The sequence below is a fragment of the Cornus florida genome, unplaced genomic scaffold (assembly GCF_030987335.1).
Source record: "Cornus florida cultivar Cherokee Brave unplaced genomic scaffold, ASM3098733v1 CherokeeBrave_3.0.0_Hap2_Chr02, whole genome shotgun sequence".
Lineage (NCBI taxonomy): Eukaryota > Viridiplantae > Streptophyta > Magnoliopsida > Cornales > Cornaceae > Cornus > Cornus florida.
This window is the reverse complement of record NW_026775572.1, coordinates 80072558-80087716: the sequence shown is the minus strand read 5'-3', so window position 1 is coordinate 80087716 and position 15159 is coordinate 80072558. Positions and strand designations below refer to the sequence as shown.

Genomic DNA, 15159 nt, shown 5'->3' with positions numbered 1-15159 from the left:
GCTCATCATCATCTTCTCATGCATTCTTCAACGTTAGAGGATTGCTCCTCACAGTTGATGCTGCATTGGCTTCTTCAGTGTATAATATAGTACAGGTAAAGCGCTCCATGAAACTCTCATAGAAACCAGTTACAATATAATTGCTAATTCACATTTACATAAAAATATCTACCTTTTTCCTGATTGTTATCAGGTATTGATCCTTCGAAAATTCCGAGCAGCTAGAGTTGATAATAGTATTCTTTTACTGCTTCTCTGTGGCCATTCCGTCTGCAGCAGTACGCCGCTTTTATTGTTGAAAAGGACCCAAGTGCTTGGAGTTTACAACCTAATATAAGGTTGTTTGCTGTTGTGTATTCGGCGGTAAGAAGATGAAGCCTCCTCTATTTGATTGTGAAATTCAAAAACGAAAAATGATTATATTGGGGTTAATGAGCATTTTGGCAATACAATCAGTTCGAGTTTTGGATATCCATCAGTAAGTTGGAGGGATATGATCTGATGAAGAAATTAAATGTACCTCAACATCACCATGATTTCAATAACCCTGATTTACATACTTTCTCTAATCGGCAACTTAGTGACCCTTTTGTGTAACAATGTAGGGAGTGTGTGGTTCTGCGTTCAAGTCAATGTTACTACATGGTGCCTGCACAGGACACGCTCTCTTTTCGTTGCTGTGTTTCATCCCTTGGGCATTGTAATTGCAAATGTTTATTTTTTATTTTTTATTTTTTATTTTTTATTTTTTTTTTCCCAGTTACTCACACACATATATCTCTTCTGAGACTTGAACCCTTGACTTTCCTTTGGGAGGTAAAAGGCTGATACCGCTAGGTCACTGGCCTGTTGGTATATTTGCTACGAGTTTGAAAGTGATAGCTTCGGAGACTATGATGGTAATTCATGTTATGGATACAAAGAAGATGAGAATTGTGATTATGAGGATTGACATTTGAAGCTATGAAGAACTTGATTAATTTGGTGTATATTGAATTTTTTCTTTTCGTTTGGTTCAAGCGGAATTACCGGAATAAAATTCTATTTTAGGAGGGAAAGCAATGATGGAAATGAGTTGTATGTACATTACATGGTTGTATTGACATAATAGATCGTTTTTGGGTAAAAAACTTGAGATACAGACAATTGACGGTATGAAACAAATAAAAATCACTTTGTTTCACCTACCTAAGTGCATGAGTCAGTTTTATGTGAGATTTTAAATTTCATTATCTCTCAAAAATAAAATTAACAAAATTTTCTCTTTCAAAGCAAAACGAAAGTAAAAGTTATAATAAAATCATATAATAATGAATAACAAATACTCCACATATGTTGCGTGTACGAAAAAAATATTATGAAGAATGGTTCTGTCAAAACATTATTTTAGAGTGTATATATGTATAATCATAAACATTATTTGCGAAGAGGAACATATATATTAGTTGTCAAAACAAAACATTATTTCAAACTTAAATGGGCATCATGCCTTTTCAACATCCATTTTGGATTTGGTTTGGATCCCAAATCTCAGTGTTACATAATTTCTTTTCTTCTTTTCAAATGCACTCAGTCTAACTGGTTTGGTCAAAGATTTATGATGGCCCCACAAAACTAAGGGCATCCGGGGCGGAAGGTGTTTTAGAGGGTTTTAGTGTCAGTGTAGAGAGAGAGGGGGGGTGGTATGCAAGAAGAAGTAGAGTGTTATTTTTGTGGGCCCTACAGTGATAATCTATTGGATTGTCTACGGATAGAGTGCGCTTTGGAAAGTACTCTATAATTTTTTTGCTTTGTTTAATTGGTTGCGGCTGCTGTGTATTGGATTGTCAAATTTTTTGTGGGCCCTACAGTGACAATCTATTGGATTGTCAAATTTTTTTATTTTATTTTTAAATAAAATATTAATAAAAGAAGAAATAGAGAATAAGATAATCGGGTTCCACACCATAGAACATATGGATTAAAAAAAATAGAGTACCATGTCATCACTTTTTAGCTTACGTGACACTCTACTTTTTAAAAAGTAGATAGATAACTTGAGTTGCCCACACCTCTTGTTCTAAGCAAAGCATTCCCCTTCTGACTCTCTCTGCATCACTCACATGCTACCAACCACATGTAATCACATCAAATTATCTAAGGTTCACTACAAGTTTTGTTTAGTTTCCAATTTAGTCACAAGTTAAAAATAAAATAATTCTCTCTAATTTTTAATGCTTAAATAACAATAATAATAATAATAATAATAATAATAAATAAAATTAACTTATTTTTTCTTGTTCTTCTTAATCCTACCTAAAATCAACCAATGAAAATTAGTCTATACAGCATGTTTGTATTTCCTTGAACTTTCAAATCAAATCTTAAAGAAAAATTTTTTAGAACTCAGTACTTGCATGGATTATTGAAAAAAAAAGTGGGACATTTTGGTATTATTTTGTAAAAACTGATTGATGTTAAGTATGCATTTTATACCACTCAGACAAAGAAGAGAAATTCAAAGTTATTCACCAAAGGTTTAGGATTAAGAATGAGTAAATAAACACTGAGTGAAAATTTGAATATAATAAAATGAACTAATCTTTTTAGTTTTCTAAGTCCGTCACTTTTACATGGATAGGAATTATTCATCAAACAAGAGGCGGCATCCACTTATGCGTGTCAGCAAGTTCTTTCTAAAACGTAAGAATCTAGTTCTAGTGTTCAAATATTGTTCACTAAAAGATTAACAATTCACTCTTAGAATTAACTTGCAACTAAAATATTTGTAAATTGCCAAATTTCAGTCAAAAAAATAAAAATAAAATAGACATCTTTGATTGGTTTGGGTAATAACTTTGAAAATTGGAAAGAAATGGAAGAATCAATTATTATTAAAAGCTGCCATTTTAAGGGCTCTCATCATTGGATGCAAGCTATATCAAAGCTATAAGGAAAATTTATAATTATGTGAAAAGTATTTATATATATATTTCTTTATAAAAAGCGGGTATGGTAATGCTATGTATCACAGATCTGCTTTCTCATGGTATTTGTCAGCAAACAAGACAAAGCCACCTTAACCAACATTTAATACTCAACAATGAAAGAGTTGACAACAAAGTTTAGAAACTCATCGCAAGATTCTTTCCTCTCTTTCATTTCTTCATAATATTTCAAGACAACCAAATAAGGAAAAATGAATTTTTTTCTATAATTTCTTTTTGCCTTCCCACTTGGTTTCTCAGTTAAAAAGTGGCACGATAAGCAAAATTCAACACCTTGTTATCATAATAGTTTCTAACGACTGCAATAGTACTTATGCAAGTGATGTACATATTTTCGTAGTTGAGTGGAAACGAAGAATCACATCAAAGATCGTAGATGGAGAGAGTACATGCATGAACTCATCCACAGAGACTACTTCCAAGTATTGGTCGTGTTGATATAAACCCTATCTATATTAGCATTGCTATAGTTTTCAATCCAGCAACAGAAATGGATGAGGAATGGGCAATCAAGTACCAGCAGTAGAGACATGTCCGAAGTATGAATGCTTAAGTGCGTCAGAAGCAGTAATCCTTTTATTCGGATCCAAGCACAACATTTTCTGCAAAACAATGACCAAAGTAAACATATAATCGTCAAGGCAGTGATAGAAGGATATTGGCAAAGCTTGATAGGGTATTTATTAACGATGATTGGATGCAATTGTTCACTCGTACTAAAATATCTTATTCAGCTTCATCATCTTCAGACCATTATGGAGTTGTTATAAACATTTTTAGGCAATTTGCAAGTGGTCCAAAGCCCTTCAAAATGCTCAAAGTATGGTGTTTGCATGAAGATATTTCTGAGGTGATTAAGACAGCCTGGGATGAACCTGCAGTTGGTACTCCAATTCATATACTTTTGAAAAAACTCAGAAATGTTAAGGCGGCTGTCAAAATTTGGAATAAGAATTCATTTGGAGATATTGAAGCAATGGTCTCAAATTCAAAACAAGCTTTGAAGGATTTACAGATGGAACTTCTGAATAATCCTACAAATGATTTGTTTGAAAAAGAGATTCAAGCTAAGGAAGTTTATCAAGATGCAATGTCTTCTCAGGAGATATTATATGCTCAAAAGTCCAGAGTTCTCTGGCTCAAGGACACTGACAGATGTACAGCTTACTTCTGCTCAAAGATGAAGCAGCATAATCAGTTTAATGCAATCACTTCTGTGGAAAATGAAAATGGTCAAGTTACAAATGATACAGAAGAGATTAAAACGGCTTTTGTTGATTATTATCAAGGTCTTTTTCAGGAGAATATAGTTGATACTTCCTTCGAAGTTCATCCTAGGCATGCTCTATCTTTTGAAGATAAGCTTATTCTGGATTCCCCTATTACTCAAGAAGAGATTAAAGCTGTTGTGATGAATTTTACTCCAGATAAAGCCCCTGGTCCTGATGGATTTCCAGCTAGGTTTTATCAATCCTTCTGGTCTATTGTTCATCCTGAGGTATGTGCAGCAGTTCAACATTTTTTTATTAAAGGTTCTCTTCCTATTGGGGTGAGTAGTTCTTTCCTCACCTTAATTCCAAAAACTGGTTCTGCTGTTAAACCCAAAGATTTCAGGCCAATTGCTTTGGGCAATCTCATTTATAAAATCATTTCAAAAATCCTTGCTTCAAGACTTTCTTTGGTTCTTCCTAGTCTAGTGGGATTGGAGCAAAGTGCCTCCATTAAAGGCAGAAAAATTCAGGATTCAATTATTATGGGGCACGAAATGGTGAGTGAATTTAGTTCTAAGCATCCAATCATGGCCTTGAAAGCTGATATTTCTAAGGCATTTGACTCAGTTTCTTGGAATTTTCTTCTAAAGATTTTGGAAGTCTCTGGATTTAGTTCTAATTGGGTGAAATGGATTAAAAGTCTTTTGAGCTCCACAAGATGTTCTGTTTTATTAAATGGTTCTCCCACAGGCTTTATTCACCCTCCAAGGGTTTAAGGCAGGGTTGCGCCCTCTCCCCTCTTCTGTTTACTCTGGTAGCTGATCAACTCACCCATCTTATTAACACAAAAGTTTTAAGTGGGAGACTTGTTCTGTCTAATACTGCCCTGAAAGCAAATTCCAATTGTTGTCATACCTTTTTTGCAGATGATCTCCTAATCTCCTGTAAATCATCAATCTCTAATGCCAGAATTCTTCAAAGAATTTTTAAACATTTTGGTGATGCATCAGGCCTTAATATCAGTTATCCAAAGAGTAGTGTGATCTTCTCTAAAGCTGTCAGATGTAGAAGAGCAATTCTGAATCTGTTACAATGCAAAGAAGAACATCTTCCCTTAAAATATTTGGGTATGCCTTTGTGTGCAACTGGTTTAAAAAGACATCATTGCAATGTTCTTATGGATAAAATTTCACAGAAGCTTAAAGATTGGAGCACCAAGTTGTTGTCAATTGCAGGCAAAACGGAATTGATTAAAACTGTTATCACTCCTATCTGTTTGTACTGGTGCAGTGTCTTCCACTTGCCTATTGCTATCATCAATCAAATTCAGAAGATGTGTAGAAATTTCATATGGGGTAGTAGAGATAATTTGAAGAAAATGCATCTTTTAGCTGGGATATGATGTGTAGAACAAAAACAGAGGGAGGGTTAGGTATCAGAAAATTGAAGGATCTCTAGGTTGCCTCTCACTGCGTTCTGGCTTGGGATTTCTTGTTGAGTAAAGATAGATTATGGGTCCCCTGGTTTCAAAACAGGTATGCAACTAGATCTACATATTGGAATGCTGTTCCAAAGTCCTATCATTCAGTTCTGTGGAAAAATTTGCTTAATGTTAGAGATTTAATGCTGAAGAATAATCAATTTTCAATTGGGTCTGGGCATCGTTTCAAGGTCTTGACTGACCCTTGGTGTGAAGGGGAAACACTACTTCAGAAATTTGGACATAGATTGGTTAGAAGGCTGGGGTTCTCATGGTCTTCTCTTTTATCCAGTTTAATTATAGATGGAGGATGGAACTTTGCTCTTTTGCAGGATGAAACCTTCAGGCCTATTAAAGACTACTTGTCACTTCTACCTATCCATGCTAGACCAGATAATTTACTTTGGGATGGTGGTGCCTTTGCTTTCAAAAAAGCTTGGCAAGGCTGTAGAACTATATGTACTGAGGTTATGTGGTCCAAAGTTTGCTGGGGGAAAGCAAGACCTCGTTGGTCTCTGCATGGAGTTTTTCTATTTCAAGACAGATTGCCTTCAATGTATAATTTGCAGAAGCGGAAAGTGTCGTTGGCTCCTCGCTGCTCAAACTGCTTACAACATATTGATACCAGGGATCATGTGTTTGTTCTTTGCCCATTTGCTAGAAATTTTTGGGGCTGGTTAAAGGATACTCTTGGATGGGGACTGGACCTTAACTCAATTTTTACAATGGATGATATGCTGATGTGGCGTTTTCAACAGACCAATAATTTATTTCATACCATGCTTGTTGCTGGCTGTTGGAGTATATGGAAAGAAACAAACCGAAGATTGCATGGACATAGCTCTAGTTCTACTACAGAGGTGGCAAGGCAAATTTTATTTGAAGTCTTAGATGTGTATAATGTCCCAATTAGAGACATTATTTAATTAACATTTTATTGTTTTTCTTTTATTTACTGGAATTGCTTTTCTTTAAGATCTTGTTCTTTCCAGTAAAATTCTGAGGGTATGCCCTCTGTGCGCCTTTATATATATATATATTTTCTTTTTATACAAAACCCAATTATGAAAAAAAATAATAATAAAATAAACATATAACAAACTGTAAAAGTACCACATAAAAATTAGATTTTATATATATTCCGTCACTTTCAAAATGCAGCGACATTTAAAACTAGAAAGCTTAATTTAATGCGAGTGGTGATCAGAAGGACTTGCTAGGCCACGGTTAGAACACGAGTTAGAGGTATAGCAAAATCAGAACTTACAGAAAGAAGATCCAATCCAGCAGGTTCAAGTCCAGCGACCTCGTCTCCAAGGTTTCGTGTACATTGAGGGGGGAACTGTTGGCAGAAGAGAAACAAGGTGAGAATGAACAGTACCTATTTGAAGATTCTGTGGTAGGAAGATCAAAGAGACAAAGGAAGCTCAAAATCTCTATTACCGTGGCTATGTTAGCAATGTAGCGACTTAATGAAGTCACACCAGGCCAGGTTGCTTCAGTTGGCACACCCAACAAGCTTCATACGAGAATGCAGATGTCAATATGACTGAACTTGAGATAGAAAATTGATATGCACAAAAAATCGGTTTGTATGAGCTATATTAGCACCTGAACATGTCCATCAACACAGTAATCTCACTTTCTGTACAGAACAGAGGTCGAAGGATCACCATCTCAGCAAATATACACCCCACAGCCCACACATCAACGGGAGTGGAGTAATTGGAGCCAAGCAGGACTTCGGGTGCCTTGTATGCTAGAGTTACTACCTGGAGTGCACTTCAAAAGTATGAAAATCATAGACAATGTGATAAACAAGTTGACTGATGCTTGAAAAGCTTGCTTGTAAAACAATAAGATGTTTCTCGAAAAGTGATCAAATCCTGGTATATTTAAAGATGTATTGATATGTTTTGTAGAAAAAGATAACAAAAGAACCTACTCCGTCAAAATTACATTTGTAAGGGACTTCCTTTCCTAGTGAGGTCCTAATCACAACCTCTAGAGTGTACTCCATCAGTTTCCTCTTATTTCATCCAAACAACATTGATAAAGAATGATACTTAATGCCAGTTTTCCAACTACTATGGATTTAGAAAACTTAAGACACCTAGAGGAGAGAACTTCCCAAATTTCTCTGAGTCACTGCGCCCACAGTCAGGGCTCTGGAAAATAACCATTTGTTATTATCCTAGTTATACAATGATAAGATTATCAATGTTTCACAAATTTTAGGATTTGTTTTCCAAGTGGAAGTAGAATTACCCCACTCCCTCAACTCCATTCAGCTCAATCTCAACTTCCAGAGCAACATATATATATATATATATATATATATATATATATATATATATATATATATATATATTTTGGGTATACAGGAATAATAATTTTGTATTAAAATTTAAAACTTTTCTTGCTAAAATCAATAAAAGAAAAAGAAATTTTTGGTATGCAGGAAACATCTAGATGCCCATGAAGGAAAAATCTCAACATCACTCCAAAATACCAAGCCAACATTAAGGAAAATAGAACATAACAAATTTCGTAAACATGATTTCTTATGAGGACATGTGCAAGGATAATAGTAATGAGCAGTGAAATACCTTGCCAGTGTAGGTCCCAAGAGGAACACCAAATGCCCTTGCCAATCCAAAGTCAGCAATCTTCAAGACTTTGCTGTCGATATCTATGAGTAAATTCTTAGGTTTCAAATCCCGATGGAGTATTTTATGAGAATGACAATAAGCAACACCACAGAGAATCTGATGGAGAAACCGCTGCAGAGAAATTATGTTCAAAGGTAATCATCATTGTCATCTCAACTAAGTATCCAAAGTAACTGCAGACAAACAATATGAAACTGCAATTTTTTTTTTCTTTCTTTCATTTTTTTTTTTTTTTTTTTTTTAATTTTATAAAAACACAAATAAGTAAACAGTAACAAAGAAGAAGATAAACAGAGAGTATTTGGAAAACCGTAGGGAGTTTCAGTCAGTGTCCTTCGTTCTAATTTATTCAGTTTCTGGTCATGTTATAACTCAATTTTATCAAAAAACACAAAATTGAAAAAAATCGTTATCATAAAATTTATAAATAATCCACATCAAATGATATCATGTCACAACAATAGAAAAGTGCTAGAGTCAAATGTAAAATATTCATACAATAAAGAAAACTTTATTGATCTGTAAAAGTGAAAGAAAAGGCCATAAACGTCTATAACATTTCACCAATGCACCAGTTTAGCCTCATTTTAAAGTTACAGACAGAAGTCACCCATTTACAGAAACACAAGCAGAAGGCTCTTGCCCACCTTTATTATTTGTTGATCCTTTGCAACCTCAGGATAAGAAGCAATGAACTTTGACAGGTCAATGTCCAGAAACTCAAAAATGAGATCCACTCCTGCCCCGTTCTTTATTACATCAAGTAACCTGTTTCCAAAGTTCCACACACACACATATATATATATATATATATATATTTATATATATTATAGAAATTCACAAAATTAGTACTGTTTAAATGTTGTCAGAAGTTCAAGACATTAAAGAAAGTTAATAGAAAAATATAGCAGAGAAATCAAACACACGAGATTTACTACTGTTTGTAACCAATAAATTTTTAATTATATTAAATAGATAAGGGCCTTTCTGAACTAAGATGCACTATACTCATGAGACAATCAAGTTCTACATACATCCATCAACCAGAACAACAATTAAAAGAGAATGGAAAGTTAGCCTTCCTTAATTTATTCATTTTGGTACAAGTATTTTTAGAAGTGTGATATAGCATAAAATGCCAAAAAGAAATCCAGCATGTCTGCCTCAGTGGAAATAGGCCTCTGATGTCTCACTTTCATTCCGCTATTACAAATACTGGAAATACAAATGATCTGTTGTACAATGATACACAAGGTATCAAGATAAATATATCAAAAAAAAAATACCCAGGAAAAATATAAATCATTGTAGAAACACCATAAGATTAGATTTATTATTATTTTTCCAATAAGCCATGCAAGTCCCACACAAATTAATGGCCCCATTGAGTTCTAGATACTAGATAGCCTTCCTAGGAATTCATCCATCACCTCAGATAGAACCATTACAAGGGAAAAAAGAGAGAGGGGGAGGAGTTATCTCAAAAACAATGTCACAAAAGTCGATTGTTACTTTATGGACTGGTTTGTAATGATTATCACAAAAAGTGATGAAGCTTCCATTTTCTATAACGAAGCCATTCTAGATTTATAATTTTCATTTCTAGTTCTATAGAGACACTGGAACCATTTGCCCCCTGTGAGTTATGATTTTGCCTTTGAGAAATGTGATTAATTCACCAAACTTGGGGTTCATAACAACACACATACACATTCAAAGTGTCCCAATAGAAAAAGAGAGAAACAAAGCAAAAACTAAAATAAATTATCCTAGGACTAAGAAGTAGCAACATTTATTGCCTTCTCTCGCTATGCTGAAAGGAAAACAAAAACAGTTCTGGAGTTACCTGTTTCTCAAGGATTAAATTTTATGAGACTAGTTCAAGCTTCAAAAGGTAATTAATGAAAAATGAATAAAAAGAAGGAAAATGATAAAGAACACAAAAGAAAATCTGTGATCTATATCATAAATTATGTGGCTATTCCACATCAGTAATTTAAGAGATATTTGTTTATTCATTTACCATATGGATAAATAATTATTCGATCACAACAAAAAATCATCCTATAGGATAAGAACTATGGTGAGGTTTTGATGAATTTTTCCAGCCGTAGTTGGATCTTGGTCTCCACTGAAAAAGGTAAACCCAAATCAACATCATCGCCCTTATGAATAAATGAATTCTCTTTCTCGATTTTTCTATTACAAGCCATCTCTCGTCTAAAATTTAACTTTTTAAAGTCATTTCTAATGATTTGATCTCATGTCAATTTCGGGTGCCCTATTTGACTCCTACACTCTATGCAAATTATCCTACCTCTTCTCACCGGTGCAAATATAGATCTTTTGTGTATACGTCCATATCACCTAAGCTTGTTCTCTCTAATCTTATCCTAATAGGTGTCACACCTAATTTCTCCCTCACATTTTGGAAGACCTAATCTTGCTATGTTTTCATCGTTGCACCATTACAGCATGAAAGTATACATTTTAGAGAAATTGGACCTCCATGAGTTTCAACATCTATGTCCAAAATTATGATAATCATTTTCTGAAATGTATTATGCAAAGAATCAAGAAGATTTGAAAGGGAAAAAACACCATAATCTTCATGGAAGGAATCTAAGTTTTGCCCTTCCATAAAATCGACAATTGTCAAGACAATTTCAAGCGATTCTTGAACTGGTTTGATGTTCTTGATTGAGTCCATAACTGCATGGATGTTAGTGGATGGGTCGTTGAGGCAGGGGACATTGGCCGGATCAGGTGGAGTCGGGCAAGATGCTAATGAAGTAGTGATGTTTGAGGTTGGGGATGAAGTGTTGTGATGGCAGAATAAATGTTGTAGTTGGAGTCTAAAGAAAGGAGTCCCGAGAAAAAGATACCATAAACGACATTTTTTTATTTCGTGTTCGAGACGTGTATCACTGCTCTAAAAAGAATAAACGATCCAGAAATTTTATTGGACTTAATCTTTTTGTATGATTGTTGATGTCATTTCAAATTTTAATTACTATCAAAAATAAATGTTCAACCGTATAAAGAAAGGTTGATGTTTCAACTAAAATAAAATAAAATAAATTCAAAAAACCAAATAGAAAGTATTCCCTAGATTATAAATATTTTTCATAACTAAACCAAAATATTACATTGCATATGCAGAATTAGCCCTATCATTTCAGGACAAGTATGGAACCAAACCTTGCACTCTGGAAGTAGCACAAATGCCTAGTCTAAAAAATGTAAGTGGTGCCAAGAAATGAAATATTAGCATGAGATAACTAATATGGAAATTTAAATGTAAGCAATTAATTTATGTGATTAGTCTCTCAATGAAAGTAATAATTCACTGTTGGCAAGAAAATCTGAAGATTTGATTTTGGCACTTCATACATGCTCGATCAAAATAATTTCTATCTGAAGGAAATGAAAAATAGATGGCCAAAAAGAAATTTATCATCTGAAGTTTTTACACTTCATAGACTCCATCATATTCATAATCAAAATAAAAAATGGCATACTCAAGAAGTTAGATAAGGTAACCATCAAATGAAAGACAAGAAGAGTCAAATGGAGGTGCAACATGCAACAAACACTAACAGAATGCGCAAATATGTGAGACTGATTTTATTCAAGTAGAGGACAATTAAAAGAACAACACAAGGGGCAAAAAACTTGGATAGAGGAGGTGAGAAAATATATGAATGCCTATGATTCTATGAATGGTTTGCCTTCAGATAGACCTGATCACATGACAAAATATATATATTTATATATAAGTCATCTAAAGACATGTTGAAATTAAGATTATGTTAAGTTGAATTAAGTTCAAAACCGTTTATACATGATCTATTAATAATTGGCTGCAAAACTTTGCTTATAGAACACACAAACATCATTAAAGGTAACCCCAAGGGGATGGAGTTTTGGCCAAGAACACGATTGACGAGGCGGAGGTCCTGGGTTCAACGCCGCACAGAATGACACATTGGGGCTTGCCAAGTGTCACAAGGAGAATGGTCCCACCCAAAGGGTGAGGACATGCCTATGAGCCAACAAAAATAATGGAAAAGAAAAAAGAACCATTAAAGGTACTTAGGTACTTTTGTACTTTTACTAATTATGTAAGATGCAGAGAGTATAAACGAAGTTACGAAAGATATGACTAATTTTTCAACAATATTGCTGTTGCATGGCAGGTGGCATACAATGGAGCAACCATCGACACCAACAAAGTGTATCCTAAGAATCCAAAACCAAAAAATACTATGACATCAATAATACCTCTTATTTATTGCTTAGCATGGGGCTCTACTAAGTATTGCATTTCCTGATCAATTGTCATTAGGAAAGAAAACATGATTATACTAGTAAAAGACATTATACAAGACAAATTCATTCTCTGCATTAGGTGGACGTTCTCCATCCCCACCCACCCACTTCAGAACTTTCAAAGAAATCAACAATTAATTCACCAATTCTTAATAAAATAAAAAATAAAAAAAAGGAGAAGGTAGTTTCCAAGCGATATTGTAGCTATTACATCTCTTCATTTCATTGAAATATTAGGACATAATTTGGTTAAATTTTTTTTTTTTTTTCTTTATGACTGGTTGAGAGAGAGAAAATGTTCAGTCTTCTAACTTGCACCAAGATTCCAAAACTTTCTTAGCAAGTTTCAATGGAAAAAAGAGAAAAAGCGGTGGCAAGAAGAGGAGAAATTATCAATCTTTTAACCATTACTCTTTCATCTCATTATTGGCTATTTGTCGTAACAATTACAATAAACGAGCATCACCTGATGATATTGCCATGATCCAGCTCCTTCAAAAGTGCGATTTCTCTTATTACTGAACTGGGGACACCTTCATCTTCATTTTTAAAGAAAATCCTCTTCAGAGCTACAGTTGCATCGGTCAAGCAATCACGGCACTTGTAAACCACACCAAATCCGCCTTGTCCAATCTTCTCAATCAGCTCATACTGCGAATCAAATAGGATGAACAACCATGCAAGGAGACTTGGAGTAGTATCAAAGTAACCTAGAAGTAAGAAACCCTACCTTATTGTCCATTTATCAAGTCAAACAGAACCACCACCGAAGGAAAATCTGAAGTTTTTGATCTGGAAAAATAGGAAAATGGATTTCTAATAAATGGACAACTAACAAGGGAAAATAAATGGTTATGTTAACACATAATCAAGCTAACCCTCAAAATAGAATAGTTGATAATCATGAAATACAAAGAAAATCAAAAACTTTCAAACCACAAATCTGCATTGAGAAGAAAGAAATGAACTAATGAACAGACAAATCAACTAAGAAACTTCCAAAAATTTAACCATTACAAATAGAAAAAGAAATGAAACCAGACGTGCCAAAAGAAAACATTTGGAGCGACACTTGACCAAAAATTAAAAGCCATAAATGCAATGAGTGGTTATCCATAAGCAAATGTATCTAAACTCTTAGTCCTGAACAAAGTTTTCAGTGCTAGACATGCCACAGGTAGCCATATTAGTTTTTGGAATTCCTTAGATCCAATCGAGAATAAATGTCCTTTTTGCCTTTTCATTTCTTGTAAAGTCTTATATCATGCAAAATATTCTTCAAAATATCTGTTGTTCCAACACTAGTTAAAGTAGCACCTAAAATACAAAAATACTAATCTACCTAGCTTAAAAAGAGAGTGAACCCAAAACAGTCATTTTATTCCTTCTGCTGCAGAAATATTGTACATTTTCTTTAGCCAATTGCTATAGAAATCAAAACTCCAAAAGGTTGTATGGTTATTAATAACTTCAATATTGATATTAGACATCCCACTATTCGTATTTAGCAAGATGCTAAGCACCAAAAGAGACTCATTACCGGGTCACTAGAAAACAGAAGTAAAGGCGGCTCGAGATCACGAAACATATTAACTGTTTGATAATTTAAGATCAACAACTAAATTTTTCAATATGCGGATGATAATTTCAACTCTAAAGTTCTGAATTCTATCTTCAAATGTTTCAATTGTTTACTCAAGTGTATTATATTCCATCTATGAAACTTAAGAAATTGTAATACGTACTGCTAATGAACATATATATCTTGCACACTCGATAGTACATTCAGAATATCAGACCAGTGATTCAATTTAGCACATAAAAGAACTAGAAAGTTTCTATAGAAAATCATCCTAAATCATCATCATCATCATCTCATACACGTATAAATACAGATCTATGCATATATATATATATATATATATATATATATGTACATGCGCTAGGGCTTACATAGTCTAATATAGAAAAAAGACCTTATCGCAATCAACAGTTATTGACAAATTGTATATTGAAAATGAAGATGTTATATGTGTGGTGTATACGCGCACGGCCTTCATACATACATAGCAATCACGAGATCGTAGTAATCAAGAGATCGTATGGATCTGACAAAGCTCAAGCTCAAACAAATATTAAAACTAAGATACTGTAATTGAAATTGAAGATGATGTGTGTGTGGAAGTGTGTGATTAGAGAGAGAAAGAGAGAGTTTACTTGGAAGAAATAGTGACGATCACCGGTTTTGCCCTAATTTCATGATTGTTTTCGGAGTCGAACTATAGTTGCAGATGAGAGCTCTAAAGAGAAAATCTGCTGAAATGAGGAGAGAGAATCTTATCTATACACACACAAATACAGAGGCGTAACTGCATTTCCCTCCAAAATCAGAAAGAGGAGATGCTGGGGTGTAGCAATTGTAAAGTGCTCTCCATCATCCAACCCCTCAGAACCGTTTGATGCATTTGGAAAATGTC

General features: G+C 34.1%; 1 protein-coding gene across 1 annotated transcript; it reads right to left on the bottom strand.

Moving 5' to 3' along the window:
- Positions 1 to 3133: 3133 nt before the first annotated feature.
- On the bottom strand, positions 3134 to 15159 carry LOC132295370 (cell division control protein 2 homolog). Its single transcript, XM_059793602.1, has 9 exons — positions 14900 to 15159; positions 13413 to 13474; positions 13149 to 13333; positions 8998 to 9118; positions 8288 to 8461; positions 7290 to 7450; positions 7122 to 7197; positions 6946 to 7020; positions 3134 to 3589 (listed from the first exon to the last, which is right to left on the bottom strand). Exons 2-9 carry the CDS (start codon positions 13422 to 13424, stop codon positions 3497 to 3499), a joined length of 897 nt encoding a protein of 298 aa, XP_059649585.1. The 5' UTR covers positions 13425 to 13474; positions 14900 to 15159; the 3' UTR covers positions 3134 to 3496.